Source organism: Besnoitia besnoiti, chromosome V (assembly GCF_002563875.1).
Source record: "Besnoitia besnoiti strain Bb-Ger1 chromosome V, whole genome shotgun sequence".
Lineage (NCBI taxonomy): Eukaryota > Apicomplexa > Conoidasida > Eucoccidiorida > Sarcocystidae > Besnoitia > Besnoitia besnoiti.
In genome coordinates this window covers 3,315,041-3,333,496 of record NC_042360.1, presented here as the reverse complement: position 1 = coordinate 3,333,496, position 18,456 = coordinate 3,315,041, and the positions used below count along the sequence as shown (strand labels likewise).

The 18,456-nt window shown below is 59.7% G+C and overlaps 2 protein-coding genes across 2 annotated transcripts; both read left to right on the top strand.

Moving 5' to 3' along the window:
- Window positions 1-97: 97 nt before the first annotated feature.
- Window positions 98-2,437, top strand: BESB_062840 (uncharacterized protein; the record flags this gene model as incomplete). Its single annotated transcript, XM_029364698.1, has 1 exon — window positions 98-2,437. One exon carries the CDS (start codon window positions 98-100, stop codon window positions 2,435-2,437), a length of 2,340 nt encoding a protein of 779 aa, XP_029219406.1.
- Window positions 2,438-7,592: 5,155 nt separating this feature from the next.
- Window positions 7,593-17,215, top strand: BESB_062830 (uncharacterized protein; the record flags this gene model as incomplete). Its single annotated transcript, XM_029364697.1, has 2 exons — window positions 7,593-16,286; window positions 16,583-17,215. The coding sequence occupies 2 exons, from the start codon at window positions 7,593-7,595 to the stop codon at window positions 17,213-17,215; spliced, it is 9,327 nt and encodes a 3,108-aa protein (XP_029219405.1).
- Window positions 17,216-18,456: the final 1,241 nt, after the last annotated feature.

Here is an 18,456-nt window from a genome sequence, read left to right as displayed (position 1 = left end):
TCTTTGCGCTGAGGAGAGGCTTTTGCAATCCGACGCAAATTGCGATTTCCTCGTCGTATGTTTCTAACGGGTGCGGTTTCACTTCAGTCTAGCTGCTATGCCCGAGCTGACTTTCTTCCGCAGCCTGCGGAGGCAGAAAGCGCCGGAAGTGGCGCTGAGGAATTCGGAGTTCGCGGATGCCGGAGGTGAGACTAGGGGAGGGGCAAGCCGCAGGGATTGCATGAACGGCCAACTCACCCAGCAGGCGGAACCGGACTTTTCCACGCAAGAGGTGGCTGCGAGCGCGACGGAGGAGGGAGGGGCAGCACCCGATGGTCGCATTGTCGAAGCGATTCGCAAAGAAATCGACGAGGTGCGCCTCTGTCACGGCCGGATCCCAGAAATTTCTGTCCGCCGCGAACAGGGGATAGTCACGTCGTCTCTCAGCTATCCAACGCTGCGTCCTTTCCGCCCGTGGTGTTGTGCCCGCGACAACGGCAGTCCGGAGGCTGAAGCAGGTGACCTGGGGTTCCCGCATTCCGCAGGGGAGGCGGCCGTCGCACCGACTGGGTGGCGGGAGAGCGCGGCCGAGTATCTAAGTGCAGAAGTTGCAAGGCTTCTGGGCGAGGCGGTCGCGGCCGCAGCCAAGACGGTACCGACCGCGCGTCTTCAGTATCGGCCCCGAACGCATGCGTGCCCACACGAGGAGGGCGAGATGCGCACCAGCCCACCGCACGTCCGTCCGTCTTCTTCTGAGCAGGCGAGACTGGCACCGTCGCAGCATCATCTCGACCAGCGAGGTCCAGAGGACGGTTGCGGCGCTGCCTGCAGCGTAAACATCGGCAGCACTGGGCCGCAGGGCTCCGCGTGTGGCGAGCTGCGTTGCCCATTACTCCCCGAGGGCGCAGAAGCCGACAAACACAGACCGATTCTCATTCTTTTGGGAGGGCCTTCAGGCACCGGGAAGAGCACACTGGCTCCCCTTCTTGTTCACCTTTTGATGGCGAGATCTCGGCGTGGAGCCGGGCCGCCTGCTCAGGCGCAGGCGGCTGCTGATGGCGAGCCAGCGCCACTGAAAAACGCCGCAGACGGCCGTGGCGTGGCTCAGAACACAATAGGATGGGAAGACGGATGCGTAGTCGTGTCGTCGGACCACACAAGGAAAGTCCTGCGAGTTCTTAGCCAGTCGCACAACGCGCTGCTCTTCAGCAGCACCTACGAGCTGCAGACTGTGGTACGAAATCAGCTGGCGGGCCTGAGAGCGACTCCAAAAGGACGTGAGAAGGACTCAACCGGGTCGCATTCAACAGACGCGGGCGAAGAGTCTTCCGCGCTGGCGGGGGACAGAGCAGAGCCCCGGACAGACGCGAAGAGCCAGGCAGAAGACATCGCACGCATGCGGATGGAGGTGGAACAGAATTTGGGGCCGTTTTCCGCGTGGTTTCCAGAACGGTGTCCGTCGTGCCAAGAGCTCTACCCATGTTCTGCAGTGCTCGGACTCCTTCTACAGTCTGTCCTTTTGCAGCAGAAGACGATCGGCACGACAATCGACTGCCTTATGCAAAGCGGCACAACACAGGCGTCCGACCCGGGGGGGAAGGAACGAGCCGATCAAACGCCAAAAGAGGAGTGTCTGAAGGACACGAAAGATGCTGCCGCACCCCTCAGACTCGTGGTCGTTGAGGGTGTTCATCTCAGTCCGGCCTTTGTGAGACTCCTGCAGGCCCGGTACGGAAGACGATGCCTCTCATTTACGATGTACGTACCCTGTAGAGAGCAGCATTCGGCTCGTTTGCAGAGCAGGAAAGATGACTCTTGTCAACCAGCGGTTTCCTCCAACGGAACAGAGCCTCCTGAGTCACACGTTCCAGCAGCTTGCGAGGTCAGAAGCCGCCACGAGCCAGACTGCGTTTCCCGCGTTGGCGGCAGAGCGACTCCGCTGTCTGGGCCGCGTCCTCAGAGCAACAATTCACAGCCAGATTCCGCGGTCGAGGAGCCACGACGACTGCCATGTGCGGTTGGAGGACAGGAAGGCAGCCAGATGCCGTCGGTGAGGAGCTCGGATCAGCACGGAGAAGCCCGCACAGAGAGTCTACAGGGTCGCCACGCGGGCGTCACACATAGAGAAAACAAGTACCTGAGAAATCTCTGCAACATTCGATGCCTTCAAATCTATTTGTGCCTAGCAGCTCAAAGCTGCGCTGCTGGAGCTCCGCCCGAGGCGGTCAAGCAGCAGGCAATTGAGGCGGCTTGTATACGGTTCGCCTCGGAAGCTGAACCCGTATCTGGGCCCCGCATCGAGGATAGGATGCGAGACGGGGGAGTGAGACTTGCTGACCTTGCTCGCCGCCGCAGTTGGGGGAACAATGGGACGTACACTGTGCTGAACAGAGACGTCAGGAGCAGCCTCGAATTCATTTGCCGTGCCATTGAGTCGCAAGGCTTGCATGCGTATTGAACCGGGAGAGTATTGACGAAATAGTGCTCTTGCGTCGGCGATACACAGCGTCGTGACGGAAATTCTGACGTGTTTCTTGCAGGCGGACGCTTAAAAACGACACAGAATTCCACATGCATATATCTCCCGAGCCGTATGCATATGAAACTATCTTTTGAAAATGCATTTTCTCGTTTTCGGATGCGCTAGTATGGGTGACGATGCTGCCTCAGCGGCCGCCGACGTGACACCCGCGGGACGTTTCGCTACTCTTTCCAGTATCCCTTTTCAGATCAAGATGACCTGTACTGCCGAGCGGCGAACTGCAAGATACAGCCTAACCATGCAATGACTGAGACATTCAGGGACTATCCTTATTCGCCAGGGGAGAGCGAGCTTAGGCCTAACATGGAATAAGGGTATCTCGATTGCTTAGGTCCTTCTACACAAAGTATGATGTGGTTAGGAAGCGAAGCAGATCCAGCCTCAGATTTTGGCACTGGCCTTCCACCCCACCGGGCTGATGCTCTGAATATAAGCACCCCACCGCTTGTAACCATATCCTATGCCAGGATGCGTGTGCGTTTGGTGCTACGACGATCGATGTTATGTGGTATGAACCAACGTAACGTAATCACTCTCGGTCGTATTACATGGGGCCCTAGACTACTCTGCGGTCACCATTTGAGCCTGACATACTAACAGGTTTGTCCGCTGACGATGCAGTCAACCGACCTGCCTCTCAGGCTGTATTGGGAAGGACAAATTCCCCTGCCATGAGAGAAGACCAGAACCGGTGGCACGAGAGAAGTCTGAGCCGCATACTGATAGTCTCCCCCCTGTTCTGTGTGGTTCCGTTAACACCCACCCAGGGGCGAAGTTTGCTGAGAAGAGAAACCCGCTTCTCAGTCCACACACACTGACGCCACTGGCCGCTTCGCATTCCGGACGTTCACCTTTTTCACAAACACATCTAGTCTCGCAGAAATAGCAGTCACCTACACATGATACAAGGCTCCAATCCATTCTGCGTCTCAAAAAAGAGATGTGGTACCCGGACCGTGCAGCTTAGCACATTCATATCGCTCGTGTTGGACTAGCCACATGCAGGCGACGGGCTCGTTCGACTGCCAAAAACGTGCACTCTAGTACAAACTGTGGTATCAAATTCCATGTATCCGCATCCTCCCTTGTTGTTGTCGTCCTGGCCAAAAATCGGTTTGTACGTGCCTCGTGCACCCGCGCAAGGGCAGCACCGCTTCACTTTTGACGCACGGTAGGTTGATAGCACAGGGTGCCGGTCACCACGAACACCAAAGGTGACCGTTCGTTTTCCAGGCAGAAGGTCAGTTATAATAATACTAGTCTCATCTTACTGTCAATGCGCACAGCCCGTCAGACCAGACCCAGAGGGTGCGACGGAGCGACACCGGTGAAAAGTCACAGTCCACAGCATGCTTACCGCTTGCTTGGAATACTTAGTCCACCTCTCGGCTGGGATGGCATGGTTAACATGCCTGACCAAATACGAGTGAACGGTAACAGATTTATCGTGTTCTTCCGTGGTACGAGCGGACTGGACACCTAGAAATCAACACATCATCCACCATCCTACATAATTCTTCAAGAGCGAGAACCCTGGCCGCTTGCGTAAGATCCCTGCCCCCTCTCCCCCATGTGGTTCGCCGTACCGGTCCCGTACCGGCACATGCCCTCGAAAGCCCGGCCGGAGAAACGTGGTGCTCCGAAAGCAGAAGAGTGCAAACTCGCCCGACAGAATCAGTTCATTAAGGAGCGAAGTTCCGCTCCTCTTGTTTTTCCCGTGCACCTCCGACGGGCGTCTCATACTCAGGGCACGTGTCCACAAACCCGGCGGGGTGGAACCGTTGGTCAGCATCATTCAACCCACCGGTTGCTGGAGACTCAGCGAAGCCGGCACCGCGGCAACACGCACGCCCCTGGGGATCGGGCGACTGTGGTCGTACTGATGAAGAAGCATCCATGCTTCCTGAGATACGAGGAAGAGGGACGGGTCGATGATTGCCACCGACCCAATTTTGCCATTCCTTTCCCTCCCGTGAGTGAGCTGGAAAAGTGCTCGGCTTTACAGTTTAACCTGTATGCAAGGCTACCAATTCAGACAGCTTTAGTTTGCATTCATTAGAAATCTTCCGTATGCGACCCATATATTGTGCGTGAACTGACGAGAATACTTATCCCTCAGGGTGTACCGTCGGGTCGAGTGTTCAGCCGAGACACGCATCTCAACAACTCTTTGGGGCAGTGTAACAAGCAAGGGCAGGGGGATTTGTGGCCGAGAACCGTCTAGCGAATTCCCAAGTGAAGTCACGAGATACGTGAAAACAATTAGGACCTTTTCGCCTTTGCTTGCACGTATTCTCAATTTTGTGCATGCTTCTGTAGTTATTGCCGGGGGTCCCGTTCATTCCAGCTGGTCGTGCTTTCAGCCCTTCTCTACAGGGCCACAAACCAAGGGGATATGTGGGGAACAAGCGCCAGGAACGTTTCCTTTTGCTAGTTCTTCATTTGCGCGCATGACTCACCAGGCACACCTCGCTCCCCGAGCTTCTGCTCTTTTTTATGCTCGTCCGTCGACGGTGTTGCTTCTTCTCAGCGTACTGGCGAGAAAGCACGCGGCCCGGGTTCATATACAGCGACAGGCCCTCGCTTGCGAGCCAAACAGGTGAAGCAAGTGACTGCGACCTCTGCGCAACTCTAAGAGGAGTACCACTGCAGAGGGGTCTAGGGCCTCTCTGTGGCGTCCCATCTACCGGACAGCGATTGGCATCCGTTAGACGTTATATCCGGCTCTTTGTGGGAAAATTCGTGCTTCACCGTTGCACGGAACAAATGTTCAGAGAGGGAACAGCGGATGTCAGCGCCAGGGATCCACTCGACACGCAGTCCAACAGAAAACAGTGTTTGTATCCGCCTGGTGTAGCGCACATCGTTTAGTCGGTCCGCCATTTTTACTGTTCTGCAGGAGGAAAACATTTTCAACGAAGGGAGAGACTAGCCGCCCGCACGTGACACATTATCGGGAGGGCGACTCACCTTTTTTCTTCGCGGGGGGGGCTGTTCAATAGTAGATCGGTCCCCTGGTGCCAAGAGGAACTATGCTAGTCGTGTAAGGGGGGAAGGGGGAGGCAGTAGGCCCGTTCTTGCCTGTTGCGATGTGGCCTGTGCGGTGTCTGGTTCATTGATCAGCGCTGCTTTTTATTTTAAACTGAGGGAGACGGGTCTCTTCTGCCCTGTGTGGCCCTTTCCTTGTTTGTTGCCTCTCCTACCTTTCCCCGGACGCGGTATTTCATCCTGTTGTTCCCTTTTCGGGATTCCCTTCGGGGAAATATATTTCAGGGTCCGGGAAACCTAGGTAACTGGCGTGGCGCGGTCGTGTTTGCCATGCCCTTTCCCTCCTGCTTGGTTTTCACCAACACTCGTTCTGGCTTACTCACTCCGCCTTTTTCGTGAGTCTCCACTGTGGACTTTCCTGATTTGAAGAAGAGAGTCTTTCTGCCCGGCGGAAAGCTCAGCATCAATCGCCCGTCTCCGGTGTATAGGTACGACTAATCGGGGACCAATGAACGAGGGAGCAGGAAACAGATTTTTCTGCGTTCCACTTCTTTTATTCAGGCCATCGACACCCGTGCTCAAAACACCGTCGGAGGGGAATCAGTGGGCTGTTTTGCCCTCCTTTTTAACGATGGAGGAGGCCCTGTAGCCCCAGTTTGTGGTTCCCCCTCGCGGCTGTTTTTCCCCCGTCGCCTTCGTTGTGTGTCTGAAACGACGTCAAAAAATTGTCGACGCCGTTTTCTTTTGGGCTGCTTCTTTTGCGTGGCGTATCTTTTCTGATTCTGCGAGATTCGTGCCGCTAACTGTATTCTTTTCGGTGTGGCGAGCCCCATCGTGCCTGTCGCCGAGACGAAGTCTTCATTTCCACTCCGCCGGTGGTTCTGGACATTTGGCAAGGCAGTTAATTCATTTTTGACCGCCGGACACGATTCGTCTCAGTTTCCGCGGCTTGCAGCGATCCAGAACAGTGTTTCCACACTTGTGTTGCGGATGGTGCTTGAGTCTTTCAATACAACGAACGCCGTGCCATTTTTCGATCCGGGCGTTTCTCGTGTGCCTCTCGTTGTGTTCAGTCCATAACTCGGCCGTTACCTCAGTGTGGGAGTAACAGGGTGCATATTATTCGCTTTTTTCGTTCCGCGGTCCCTGCCAACTCCGGTCAAGAGACGTTGGAGCCGTACCTGCTAATACAGGCGACAGGCGGAAGGGTACGGAAACTCAGGACTTACAGCACTTCTGTAAAAGTAGACGTGCGAGTGGTGAGATACCTTCGTGTACAGGAAGAGCGAGGTAGCGTCAGGTTTTTCCGCTAGCACACGAGGGTTTCAGAGGACGTGTCTTTCCGATACACTTTTTGGCCTGCGGGCCTCTGAGAGACGGCTACGAGAGGCAGCGGGGTTATCACTCCATGCACTGCTTATGCGATTGGGGTGTGTGCTTATCACCCTCGGGCGACTGGCCAAACTCCGCGTGTGCCAATTTGCCCGCACTCACAGATGCATTCCTTGTGTCTGCTCTGGTGTGTATGTCGGCATAGTGCCTGTAGCCGTTGACGGGCGCTGCCAGTTAACTGCTTGTGTTGCCTCGCGATTTGTGAACCGCCTTCGGCAGTTTTGCCTGTTGGCATGGCTTGCACACGTTTGCAGCAAAAACCGTCTCCCTTCTTAGCCTTGCTTGGAAACCCCGTCACCCTGGAGAATCCATTTTACCACAGACAACTGTTTCTGTGTGTTGTGGCACCCGACTTCGTTTCGTGTATTTTGCGCTCCCGAGAACGTACCTCTGGTTGCCCTGAGCGGCTCTTTTGTGAGCGTAACAGTCGAGTCCCGGTGGACGGCGCACAGTTTTCGCGTATTCAGTTTTGGCCGCAAGGCTCTGGGGGTTGTGCTTGTTTCTTGCGGCGGAGTTTCATCGAGAGTTTGCAACTCCTCCGTCAATGCGCAAGTGCGCGGGGGGTGAATGCAGGCCGAGTAGGGTGCAGGGAATGTGCCGCACGCGAAAGCTTCTCTTTGATTTTCTCGAGGGCTGAGTCCAGAGCGCCCACAGTCGTCTTCTCTTTGTGGTGCGTCTAGCATCGTCGTCAATGGCGGAAAAACACGACGCCGGTTTCGTCCCGAGTCGATTCCAGCCAGCTACCGTATGCACCTCTGCTCATCTGGCGAGCGTTGCCTCGTCGGCTCGTGGGCCCACGCGAGCGCAGCGAAGAGATCAGCTTTCTCGCTCTGTATACTCCCCCCCGTTTTTCAAAACACACCAGCCGCTGTTCACGGGGGCAACTGACTCTGTCGACCCCGGCGCATGCCTCTCTTCCAAACACGAATTCCCTTCGCCATTGCGTACGTCGTCTCGCACTCGCGGCCTCGGCGGACCACGAGGGGGAGAAGCCCCTTTCCGCTGTCCTGTGGATCAGGGCGGACGGAGAAATTGTGCCAAAAGTCATGAATATTCTTCTTTACTTCATTTAATCCGAACTGAGGGTTTGGGACATGGATCCGACGCCCAAAAGGAAGCCGCCGAGCTGACAAACATTGTGCGTTTCCAGCCAGTTGGGTCCGTTCCACAGGAGCGTGAGCTGGCCTGCGTGCAGGTCAACTCTAGGAGGGAAACCCAGGGCGCAGCTGAGCGGACTTGCTGGCAATCAAGCGAGGAACCAGGCGCTCACAGCAGCCCGGGTAACTGCGGAAGATTGGTGAGCGGCGAAAGTCACACAGCCACTCCACGGGAAGAAGAGAGGGGAAGCGACAACGAGTCCACTCTCTCACGCAGGCTCCCTGCTTTAGGTGCATCTGCGGATGCTCCAACAACTGGTGCGGCACGCCTTCCAGCATTTGGAAACGAGCGAGGGGGGTACCAGAAGGGGACGCCGGAAGTTGAGCAACCCGACACGTCATCCAGCAGGTGGGGCGGAAGCGGAGTGGATGCGGAGAATCGAGAGGACTCTTTTCCTTCTGTGTCTGTCGCGGTCCTTCTTGGTGCGTGCAACTTAGAGCCTAGCGCGAGCACAGCCTTAGGAGGAGTTGCTTCCACGGGCCGTCGTACGCCTCAGCTTATTCGGCGGGAGACAGGGACTTCCCTTGCGGCCCACATATCCACCTGCACGCCACCGGCTGAGGCAACTGGCAAGCAGATACCACAGCTGGCCGGCGCCTCGAGTTCTGTAGGCCCGCCGTCCGCCCTGCCTCCATCAGAACGATTCGGATTGAGAGAGGGGAGCGCCAGCGCGGCTGGTCAGCGAATGTCTAGAGAACTTAGCAGATTGACAACTCCAGAACTTGCCGAAATCGCGTTCCGCTCGGCGGAAATTGCCCGACTGCGAACCCAATTTTCGTTTCAGTGGCTTTGCCGAAGCTTCGCTCGAAGTCGCTCCTTGCCGTACGACCTGAGTGCGCTGCGGCGTTCTGTGTCCCAGCCATCTGCCAGTTCCACTGATGGGCGAATTTTCCGAGCTCTCGTTGGGTTAGTGAGCGATGGGGCAACCAGTGTGCTGCCGTCTGGAAACTGTTGTCTAGATCCTCCAGTTCTCTCTTCTCCGCCGGCCGGCATCTGCGGACATCCGTCGCTGGTCTGCTCGACATCTCGCCGAAACGGGGCCGCAACATCACCGCCAGGAGGCTTACCGTCTGCCTTCGTGTCAGGCTCCTCTGTCTGCTCGGGTGAGCTTCGGGTGTCATCGATTCCCCTCACCTCATCGTCTTCCTTGTTCCCTGCTTCCTGCGCTAGACGTCGCGTCTCGACGGGCTGGTGCGCGTCGCATCCCTTCATTACCCGGGGACTTGTGGGCGGTTTTTCCTACCCAGCGGGGTCGACGCGTTCTGTCTTTTCTGGGATCCCCCTGCCTGCGGGCCTTGGGCGTTCGCAGAGCTACACAGGCGGTACACGCTGCGGCGCTCGCCCCTTCGATTGCTCGGCGCTCCCTGCTTCTTCATCGGTGGCGCCCGCGAGCTGCGGGCCTCTCCGCTGTGGGTCGGCGGCTTGGGCGGAAGCTCGTTCCTTTGCTGGCGGGAGAGCGGAGGCGACCGCGGTCTGCGTTGCCTCTAGGTCACAGCGGCCGGCGGCCTCGGGTTCTTGTGACGCTGTTAGTCCCTCGTTTGGCGATTCTTCCTCGGATCTGAGGCCTCAACTCTCGAGCCGCGTACGCAGAGCCACTGGTGCTTTCCCGGTGCCAGGAGGCTCTGTGCCATGTCCATTGTTTCGGTGGTCCCGCGAGTCGGCGCCAGTAGGTTTTTCGGGTTCCACTGCAGCGAGCCCCTCGGACTTTCTCCCCACGGGACGCTTTCCTCTCTGTCTGGGGGCGAGCGACCTCAGCTTGTGCACTCAGGTTGGCGTCGGCCTGAATCCGTCTTGCGCCTCCGCAGAGGGGGACAGAAATTTCGCTGCGTGTGTGGAACCCCGTGGCTGTGAGCCCCAGTGGACTGCGAACTGGCGCCCCTCGGGAGCCACCGCGCTTCGACTGAGTCGCTTCTGTCCACGGGGAACCTCTCGTCTTCTACCGAGATTGCAGGGCGTCAAAAATTTTCCACCGCCGTGTAGTCCTACCCGCGCTGCGTTCGAAGCGGGACTTCGTGAAACTCGCGACATCCTCTCGTCGTCTGGCGCGACTGGAGGACAAGCGTTGTCTTTCCCTGGCGGCTTGTCGCTCCGCGTTGAAGGCCAGGTGAAGAGGGCACGTTGTGGCGACTCGGAAACAGGGACAGGTGTTTTCGGTGGGATCCATCGCCCTTTACCTGCGAGTGAAGGACATGAGAGAAAGAGCGGGGCAGTTGGAGCGACTAAGACTTACCACGTCTGTCTCTTCACAAGCGGCTCGCCAAGCGCGCTCGACCCTGATTTCGCTGCAGTGACTCCGAAGGCCGCAGACTACTCCGCCGAGTTCTCGTCTCTCACTCACTTGACTCGCGGAGGTCGGCGCCTGTCGTCGCCGTTGCCACAAGAGACACTGCTTCTGTCCACCCCGGCGTTGCGGTCGGAGCGTTCAAGGGAGCGAGGCCAGGCGAGGCTGCGGGTCCTAGAGGCGACTGGTTTCGCCGCTATTCTCGGTCTTTTGGCGTCCAGCGCCGTTTCGTGTATCAGACGCGGCCACGTGCCCCGTCATTTCCGTCTCCTGAGGTTTGCGTTTGAGCGGTTTCGTTCCCTGTCGGACGACTCTCGCGCGATTATTGGTCTTCGGGGAGAGCGGGCTATATCAGATCAGTGCAGGCGCGAGGACGAAGAGGGCGAAGCGGCTCCCTTCCATCCGCAGCGTCAGTCGGTCCCAGCCGCTGCTCCGCAGGGGGAGGCTGCAGCGCGGGAGGCAAGTACGGCGGGAGGCGAGCCGCGAAGAAGACTGAGAGGGGCCCGAGGGCCGCGCGACGGAAGACTAGCTGAGCAAACAACGAAACGAAGGAGGGGAGAGGAGGGGCGGGGAAGTGAATCCGCACGTAGACGAGAGGAGGCTGGAGGGCAGCCGACAGAGGGTGGACCGGGAGCGAACAGACACCCGATCGAATTCAGCGGAGAGACTTGCGGCGGAGACGGGCGCGACACAAGGATTCTTCAGCGAGGCTGGAGACGAAGACGGCCAGGACGACCAGGGGATCTGGGCCAGCGCGTGGGAGGCGATAAGGCGCGTGGGAGAAGAAGAGCCAAAAAGCGAGCTCGCGGGCGCGCAAAGAGACGCGCTTATCTGCATGATTGGTCGTCCGACAGCGAGGGCGTGCAACGACGAGTTTCCGTTTCTGGTGTAGCAGGGAACCTCTGCGTGCGCCCCCCACATCCGGCGTCGTCGCCGGAGCCGCCGCCTGTTTTGTGTCTTCCGTCACCCGTGTGTGGCTCGCTGAGGGACGACTGCGACGACGACAGTGACGCACTGCATCCTGAAGACCAAGGTCGGCGCTGTCGCAGTGCAACGGAGGACGGAAGAGAAGACTCGCCCTCAAACAGAGCTGAACGAGTTGGTCGTGGTCGCGGTATGGGCGCGGCGGGCCTGATGACACGCGGAGAACCGAGCCAATATTTTTCGATGGCAGCTTCACCCCTTCGCGAGAAGTTCGCGGAAAATTCGGGGGGTTCGTTTTTCGCCTCTCCTTTCGCTGGCTGCGCTGCCTTGGCGGCGTCGGGGCTCAATTCGCCCGGCGCACGCCAGATTGCGTCCACGTCCCTGTCGGCTCTCCTGGCGCATAGGGTTGGGTCCCCCGCGCAGCGGCTGTCGGCACTCGGAGCCGAGGCAGCGATGAGGACTCTGCGAACGAGTGCGCAGTGCGGCGCGGGAGTGAGAGAAGATTTGCATGAAGAGGTTGCTGGAACCATCGCGGAGCGCTGCCGCGGGAGGCGCGTGATGATGTCATCCCCAGCGACAGACGCCTCGGGTGCTCACGGGCTTCAAGTCCACCGGACTTCTTTCCAGTCGCCTTCGTTCGATCCAAGCACGAATGACCAGCACACCTACTACTGTCTCCGCCCAGGTGCGCCGGCACCATCTTTTTCACCGCCAAGTTCACAGACTGGCGTCGTACAGCGCCCCGCCAGACATGAGCCGCCGGCCTTCTCGCAGGAGGCGGGAGGCGCGGCTAGTCTCCACACTGCCGGCAGCAGCGGGTTGCAGACTGCCGTGTACCATGCTCACCCCTCCTTTCCGTACATTCCATCCAGCTCCTCGCGCGCTCCCTCCGCGCCCCTGAGAAGCGCCCCTGCAGTCGCGGCAGGATCACAGAGCGGGGGGTGTGCGGAGTCCCCCCAGCGCTCAGGGGGGTCGCCCGCAGCACGAGGGGGAAGGAGGAGAACCGCGGCTCCGGCGCCCTCGCCAGGGCAGATGGCGGCGTCGTCGCCTCCGCCCCACATTTCCTTTCCTCTCTCGCGGCCACCCCTGGGAGGCATGTCTTCGGTTTCCTACGCACCCCCGCCCATGACGGAGAGACAATGCTCCGCGATCACGCAGGCGATCCCGGCAGTACCGGCGTGTGACGGCGGGCTCCTCGACCGAGCGCGGCCCCGCGGCGGCGCGGCGCTCGAAGAAGAGCCGCTGCCTCCGCTACGGACTGGAGCAAGGAGACGACGAGCGGCGTCGGGGGCTTCCTCGGCAGGCGCCCCCCGCGGCAGCGGCCGGCGTGGCGCCGCAGTGAGCGCTACCCCCACGGGGGGAAGAATGATGAGGCGGTCCGGGAGGAGAACTCAGGTTGCAGTAGAGGGAGGATTCGAAGGCGCAGCGGCGACGGGCTTTGGACTCAAGGAGCTCAGAGAGCGAAGCCCTGGGAACGGCCAGGAAGGGGACGACGAGCGAGAAGATGATGAGAGGGAGGACAACTTTGATAGAGGAAGCGAGGGCCTTTTCAAGGAGGGGAGGAGCCACACCCAGGCAGCAGAAGCGGAGGAGGGCCGCTTCGCCGTGGGGATGATGCTGCGCGGCCGGTGCGGGCGGGCGGAGCCAGAAGTGAAACATGACTTTTTGACTGCGCCCACAACACAGGAAGACGAGGCGGCGGACGCAGTCGGGGCGCCACCAGCAGGCGGCCGCTCTCGGAGCCACCCTTCGCTCGCTAGCCCGTCATCTAAGAGGCCGCGCGTATCGTCTTGGGTGGAGCGGAGGCTACTCGGCGACGTCGGCGCGGGAACGCGGGGCGGTGCTCAAGTCGTCGCGGGAATCGAAGAAGACGCGGCCGGCGCCAAGAGGCACGTTAGGGAGGCTCCGATCACGGTGGAAGACTCAGACCCTTCGTATTGCCGAGGAGAGAAGGGACCTGACGCGGCGGGCGCTGTTTCGCTGCCGTTACGGGTTGACCGGGGAGAGAGGCAGGTGGATAGGGAGGCGCCAGCAGGAGTCTGCCTGAGCGCCGTGCCGCGCGGAGAAGCCGCGGGCGTCCCCAGCTGGGCTCAGAAGCAGCCTCGGGGTCTTTCCTCAGATCCATTCCTGGACGAACAAAGGCGAGGAGATGCACACGCCGCAGGGGGAGTTCCAGGCGACGGAGGATTTGGGAGGGGTGACGCGGAGGGAGGACCGAACTGTGGAAGCCACTGCGAGCTACTGACCCGCAGCCCGAGGGCTGCTAGTGCCGTCCGATGCAGGACAGGCGCAGAGGCAGGCAGAAAGGAGCCAGGGCGGAGTAGCGTTGCGACAGACTATGCGAACGCGATGGGGCTGGGAGCTGCGTCGGCGCTGCCGGCTTTCGTCGCTGGGATCGGTGGAAAAAGACAGAAGGGCGAAACTGGAGGGGGGGGAGTCCAGTGTCTCGATAGTGGCGGGAGAGGATTGACAGGGATGGTAGAAGGGAAACGGTCATGCGGCGTTCACTTTGGCGGGACTTCAACGCCGTCGCCGGGGGAAATCCAACGCGCATCCGGAGGCCCTAAAAGTGGGGCCATGTCGCTGATTTCGTTTGCGTTTCTCTCACCCCAGCAGTGGATGTCCGAGCACTTCTGGAAACAGAGCTTCGAGGTCCTCGACCACTGGCGTGCAGCGGACGAGGACGGAGACGAAGAGCGAATATTCACGTTTGGGAGTTCCCCGTCTGCAGCAGCCTTAGCCGCGGACGTCGCGAGTGGATGCCAGGCGTGCTCGCCGTCGCCGGGCGGGTGTTTGGGAGCGGCGAAGGTCCACAGGTCGTTGGCGAGTGCAGAAGACAGCTGCTCAGTTGACGCGCCTGCTTTGGCCCGTCTTCCGCTGCTCGCTGCTCCTGGCGGCGCTGGAGGCGCTTCCGCGTCGATCGCGTACCAGGTCGGAACCCCGGGGACTCCTGGGGGCCTAGGGGGCGGCCGGGACGGGCTCGGTCCCTCAGCGAACAGAGGAGGGACTGTATCTTCCGCTGCGGTACCCTCGCCAGCTCCCGGTGCTGCAGGCATCGCCTCTTCTGGAACGGGCAAGTGCGCGTCACACCGACAAGAAAGGGCATCCTCAGCGACTCCAGGCGGCGCAGGCGGGACGTTAGGGGCCTCGTGCGTCGGTAGAAACCCTGGTGGAGGTAGCCAGGGGGCGGCTACGCGGACGTTTGCTTTTTCGTCTGCTCTCTGCCACCCTTCGTCTCGAAATATCCCCACAACGAGCCCGCGTGCAGGTTCCGCCTCTTTTTCCTTTCTTCCGTCGTTTGCATCACCAGCCGGCGTTCAGGCGTGTGGACTACATTTCTCGGGTGTGGGCGCTGGCAGCATCCCTGCGACCTCGTACTCTCGCTCAAGTCAGCATCTGACCAGCGGGACGCAGATGGTCTTCGTGAGCCTCTTCCCAAAAGAGTGGCTGGGGCGGAATGGGCGCCTGTGCCGCCGCAACGGCATGCTCAAGGGATGCGTTCGCGCGTTACGGGATGTAAATCTGCTTGAAGAGGACAGCGCTCTCTCAGTGGAGGCCCCGCTGTTTTTGACGCGGCCGTCACCAAACGGAGGCGAGGGTCGCCTACTCATTCCGCGCCACACCATCACACTCCGACTCGAGCAGCCGTATCCGCCTCTGCCCCCCGGTTCGCTCGGCAGCAGCGGCGAGGGGGCCCGACAGCATGGGGCCGCAGGGTGCCTCTGTCCCTCGTGCAGTGCCTCGATTTTCGCGCAGCAGTGCTTTGACGCCATAGGGCACAACAGCTGCGCGAGCTCGTTGTCGACGGCATCCACCACCACACACGGCAGCAGTGCTAGCGCTTTACGGCGGACTGTGAGGGCGGGCGACAAGGGAGGCCGGAGGGCGGGCCCCGGAGAAGCGGCCGAGGCAGGCAGCCGGCGCGCGAGGGAAGGGAAGGCGCAGGACACACACAGTGCAGCCACCACCGGAGCCGGGTGCGTGTCCTTCGTCAACAGCCAGGAGCTCGTTTTCAACGGGTCGAGCTCCTCAGCTGGGGAGCGCGGGGGCGAAGAGCAAGCAGGCATGAAGACGGAGAGGCTTGCTGAAGGAGGAGAAGCGGGTGGAGGCCACAGGGACGACGACGGCGACCCGGGGTCATCGCCGGCCTCGCACGGGGTGCGCCCGTTAGAGAGCCCGATAGGCACCGGAGAGAGTACGTGCGGAAGTTTCAGCGCGCCGCCACGCTCGCTCGGCGCGCCGCTAGCAGCAGCAGGAGGGCTCGCTACGGGGTCGTCGGTTGCTTCGCCGGTCCCGGCTCGTGATGCGTGCGGAGGCGTGCAGCCCGCGCCGTCGTCCCTGCCGACACGCCAGTCCTCGCCGCTCGCGCCACGGGGCGTGACGCCTCCACCGGCCCGCGTGCCTGGCGGCGGCGCAGGCGGCAGAGCGGACGCCGGCGGCAGAGCGGACGCCGGCGGCTCGCTGACGAACGCGCAGGTCGGGGGGCAGATGGGGTGCCGACGGGCGAGAAGCGGGGCGAGCAGTGGCGTTGAAGAAGCGAGCGAGAGCCCGAGCGGCCAGACGCAGCAGAGCGTGTTTTGTGGGAGCAGCCGGACGACGAGTGCCACCACCACTACGCTGGCTGTGGGAGGGACGCCTTGTGCAGGATGTGTGACGGGTGCAGAGACGATGCCTTCTGCGTGTGGGGGAGGAGCCGTAGTCGCGCAGGCGTGCCCTCAGCAACACATTCTTGTGAGGTCCAAGCCGGCGTATCTTCTTCTGTGGAGATATGGGGAAAGAGGCACGGGTCAGGACCCCAAGCGGAAGTGGTACGTGGTGACTCCGATGTTCATACGAACGAAGTGGTTTGGAAGGTATTTCGAGTTCTACAGCAGATTCCAGCAGGGGCAACTGGACAAATACAAGCTTCTCGTCGTCGATGCTCTCAATCGCGTCTCGCCGAAACGCGACGCCATCATTCAGGCGTGGTGCCTAGCTGGTTGTTTGGAGGCGACGCTCAAGGAACTCGGCGTTGACTACCAGGTAGGCAGTGAAGAACTTGCATGGAAAGGAAGTACCAAAGAAGACAGCGGAACGGGTGAAACGGACGCATGGAGCAGTGTCTCCCGGGGGAAAGGAATTTAGGGGACACGGCGCGCAAACTACCGAAGGGGAGAGATGCGGGTGCTGCGCCACTGGTGCGAGCATGACGGCGCCTGGGTCATCAGCCGCCTTTGAGATAGACGCCGCTCGGGTTCTGAAGTTGACGTTCCCCCTCTGTGTGTGCTGTGCTCCATCGGGGTTGCGTGATGTGATGCGTATTCTCACGTTGCATACAGGTCAAAGAAGTCGCAGAAGGGCCGTGGCAGGGTTTTCCGGAGCCAACGTTGACTGACGAAGACCAGGTGATTGAAGGAGCCCTGCGATTGGTTACTGACCCCATCGACGAGCTGGAGACGTCTTGCCCCGCTTTGCTTCCAGAAGTCCCCGCTGGAGTGAGTGCAGGAAATCCCACCTCGTCGACCAGTTTCCCTTCGTCGGTGTTGTTGCCACATGATGCACTCAATGGCAAGGCTGGGTTGCCACCGTCCGGAGGAGTCGTCGCAGCTCGCAACTTGCTGACTTCTTCTCTCATTCGGTCCGCCGTCCCTTCCTCTTCCTCGCCTCTTCCGGGATCCCCTGTGGGACTAAGGGGGGCGGCAGAGACAGTGGGCGGGGTGGATTCGCCTCGTCCGGTGAACTTGGCCACAGAGAGGAGAGCCAAGTCGTTGGGATGGTGCGGCTTCGCGGTGTGGGCGTCTGCCAGCAAAAGGACGAGAAGCGAGCAGAGCAAGAGAGGTGGGAGAGAGAACATCAAGGCTATCTGTGTGGAAGAGGAGGGAAACGAAGAAGAGAGGAGGACTGCCTTGCAAGCACAGGGCTTGAACACACAACGCAAGAACAAGCAATACTGGAAGAACGAAAGAGAATGATAAAGGAAGAGGGGAGACTGCTGAGTGCACACCTTCTTTCAATCGGATGTGCCGCGGTCGACCCTAACGCGCTCTCATACGCTGTGCATGAGCCGCCACGGGCTGCGATTGACGAATGAAGTAGTAAACGGGAGGCACTGCAGTAAGAGGAGAGAACTAGAGGGCACCAAAGAGGCCCCCTGGACTGAGCGAGGGAGGAAGGAGGACAAAGGGTGTTGGTGGGTTCTCTCGTGAGTCTAATCGTGCGAGAGTCGGACAGTTGCAGGCAAGACTAGCCTGCCAGTGCATGCGTGTGCAGAAGAGCTCTACGTGAATCGCAACGGGAAGATCGTCTGTGGCTGGTCAGCTCTGTTGGCGCTGGAGTGTCTCGCTTTCGGAGTGAGCGCCTGTTCCGAGGGCGCCTGCAGACATGAGAGTTTTTTACGCGCCTCGGTGTGTGTATTTCAAATCTCTCGTATGGAGACATTTCAGTGCATGCGTGTAAAAGTGTGCGGCTACAGTGCCTCCACGGTATTTGTGAGCATGTCTTGCAAAGGGGTGAGTGACGCGTTACACGGTTCGTTTCTTGGCGTCAGCTAGCCTTTCCGTCATGCAGGGGAAGCGGTGGAAGCGAGGCAGTTGTCGTGCATACAAGGGAGAACTCAAAGGGAGAAGGGAGGACTCGAGGTTCTACTTGCCTCTCACCCTCGTTTCGTGTTCCCGGGCTGTGATTCTCGACAGCGGCTGACGTTGGAGCGATCATGCGCTTTTGCGACATTCGCCTCTGTGCAATGTGAATGATGCAGACATATGTGGTCATGCGCATGTACATGTGAGTATGTGAAAACACGTTTATCCATTTTTAATTCATTTATTTGTATTCTACGCCGGTACGTGGTGTATCAAGCTTAGTCGCACGCAGATACAGCATACGCGTATTCGTGCCCTTTGTAGTACAAAGAGAAAGTATCGAAGGGAGACGGGATGGTACGACGCCACCTCTTGGCGCCCCCACTCTGACGGCCTACGGAAGGCGAAACTGTCTTCTCCAGGAACGCAAACTCGGTGGAGGGCTGTCGTGTGACATGATGGACTTGATCCACACAAGCCTGTAGTGTCGGCGCAACAGTGTGTCTACATGACATTTTGTGGGCGCCTGCGTACTAGTTCACATGCGCCGGAATACATGTCCGTTTGTGCGCCCCTATGCGGGAAAAGCATAGGAGTCGCGGCGCAGTGCTGTCTGCATACGAACGGTTCGG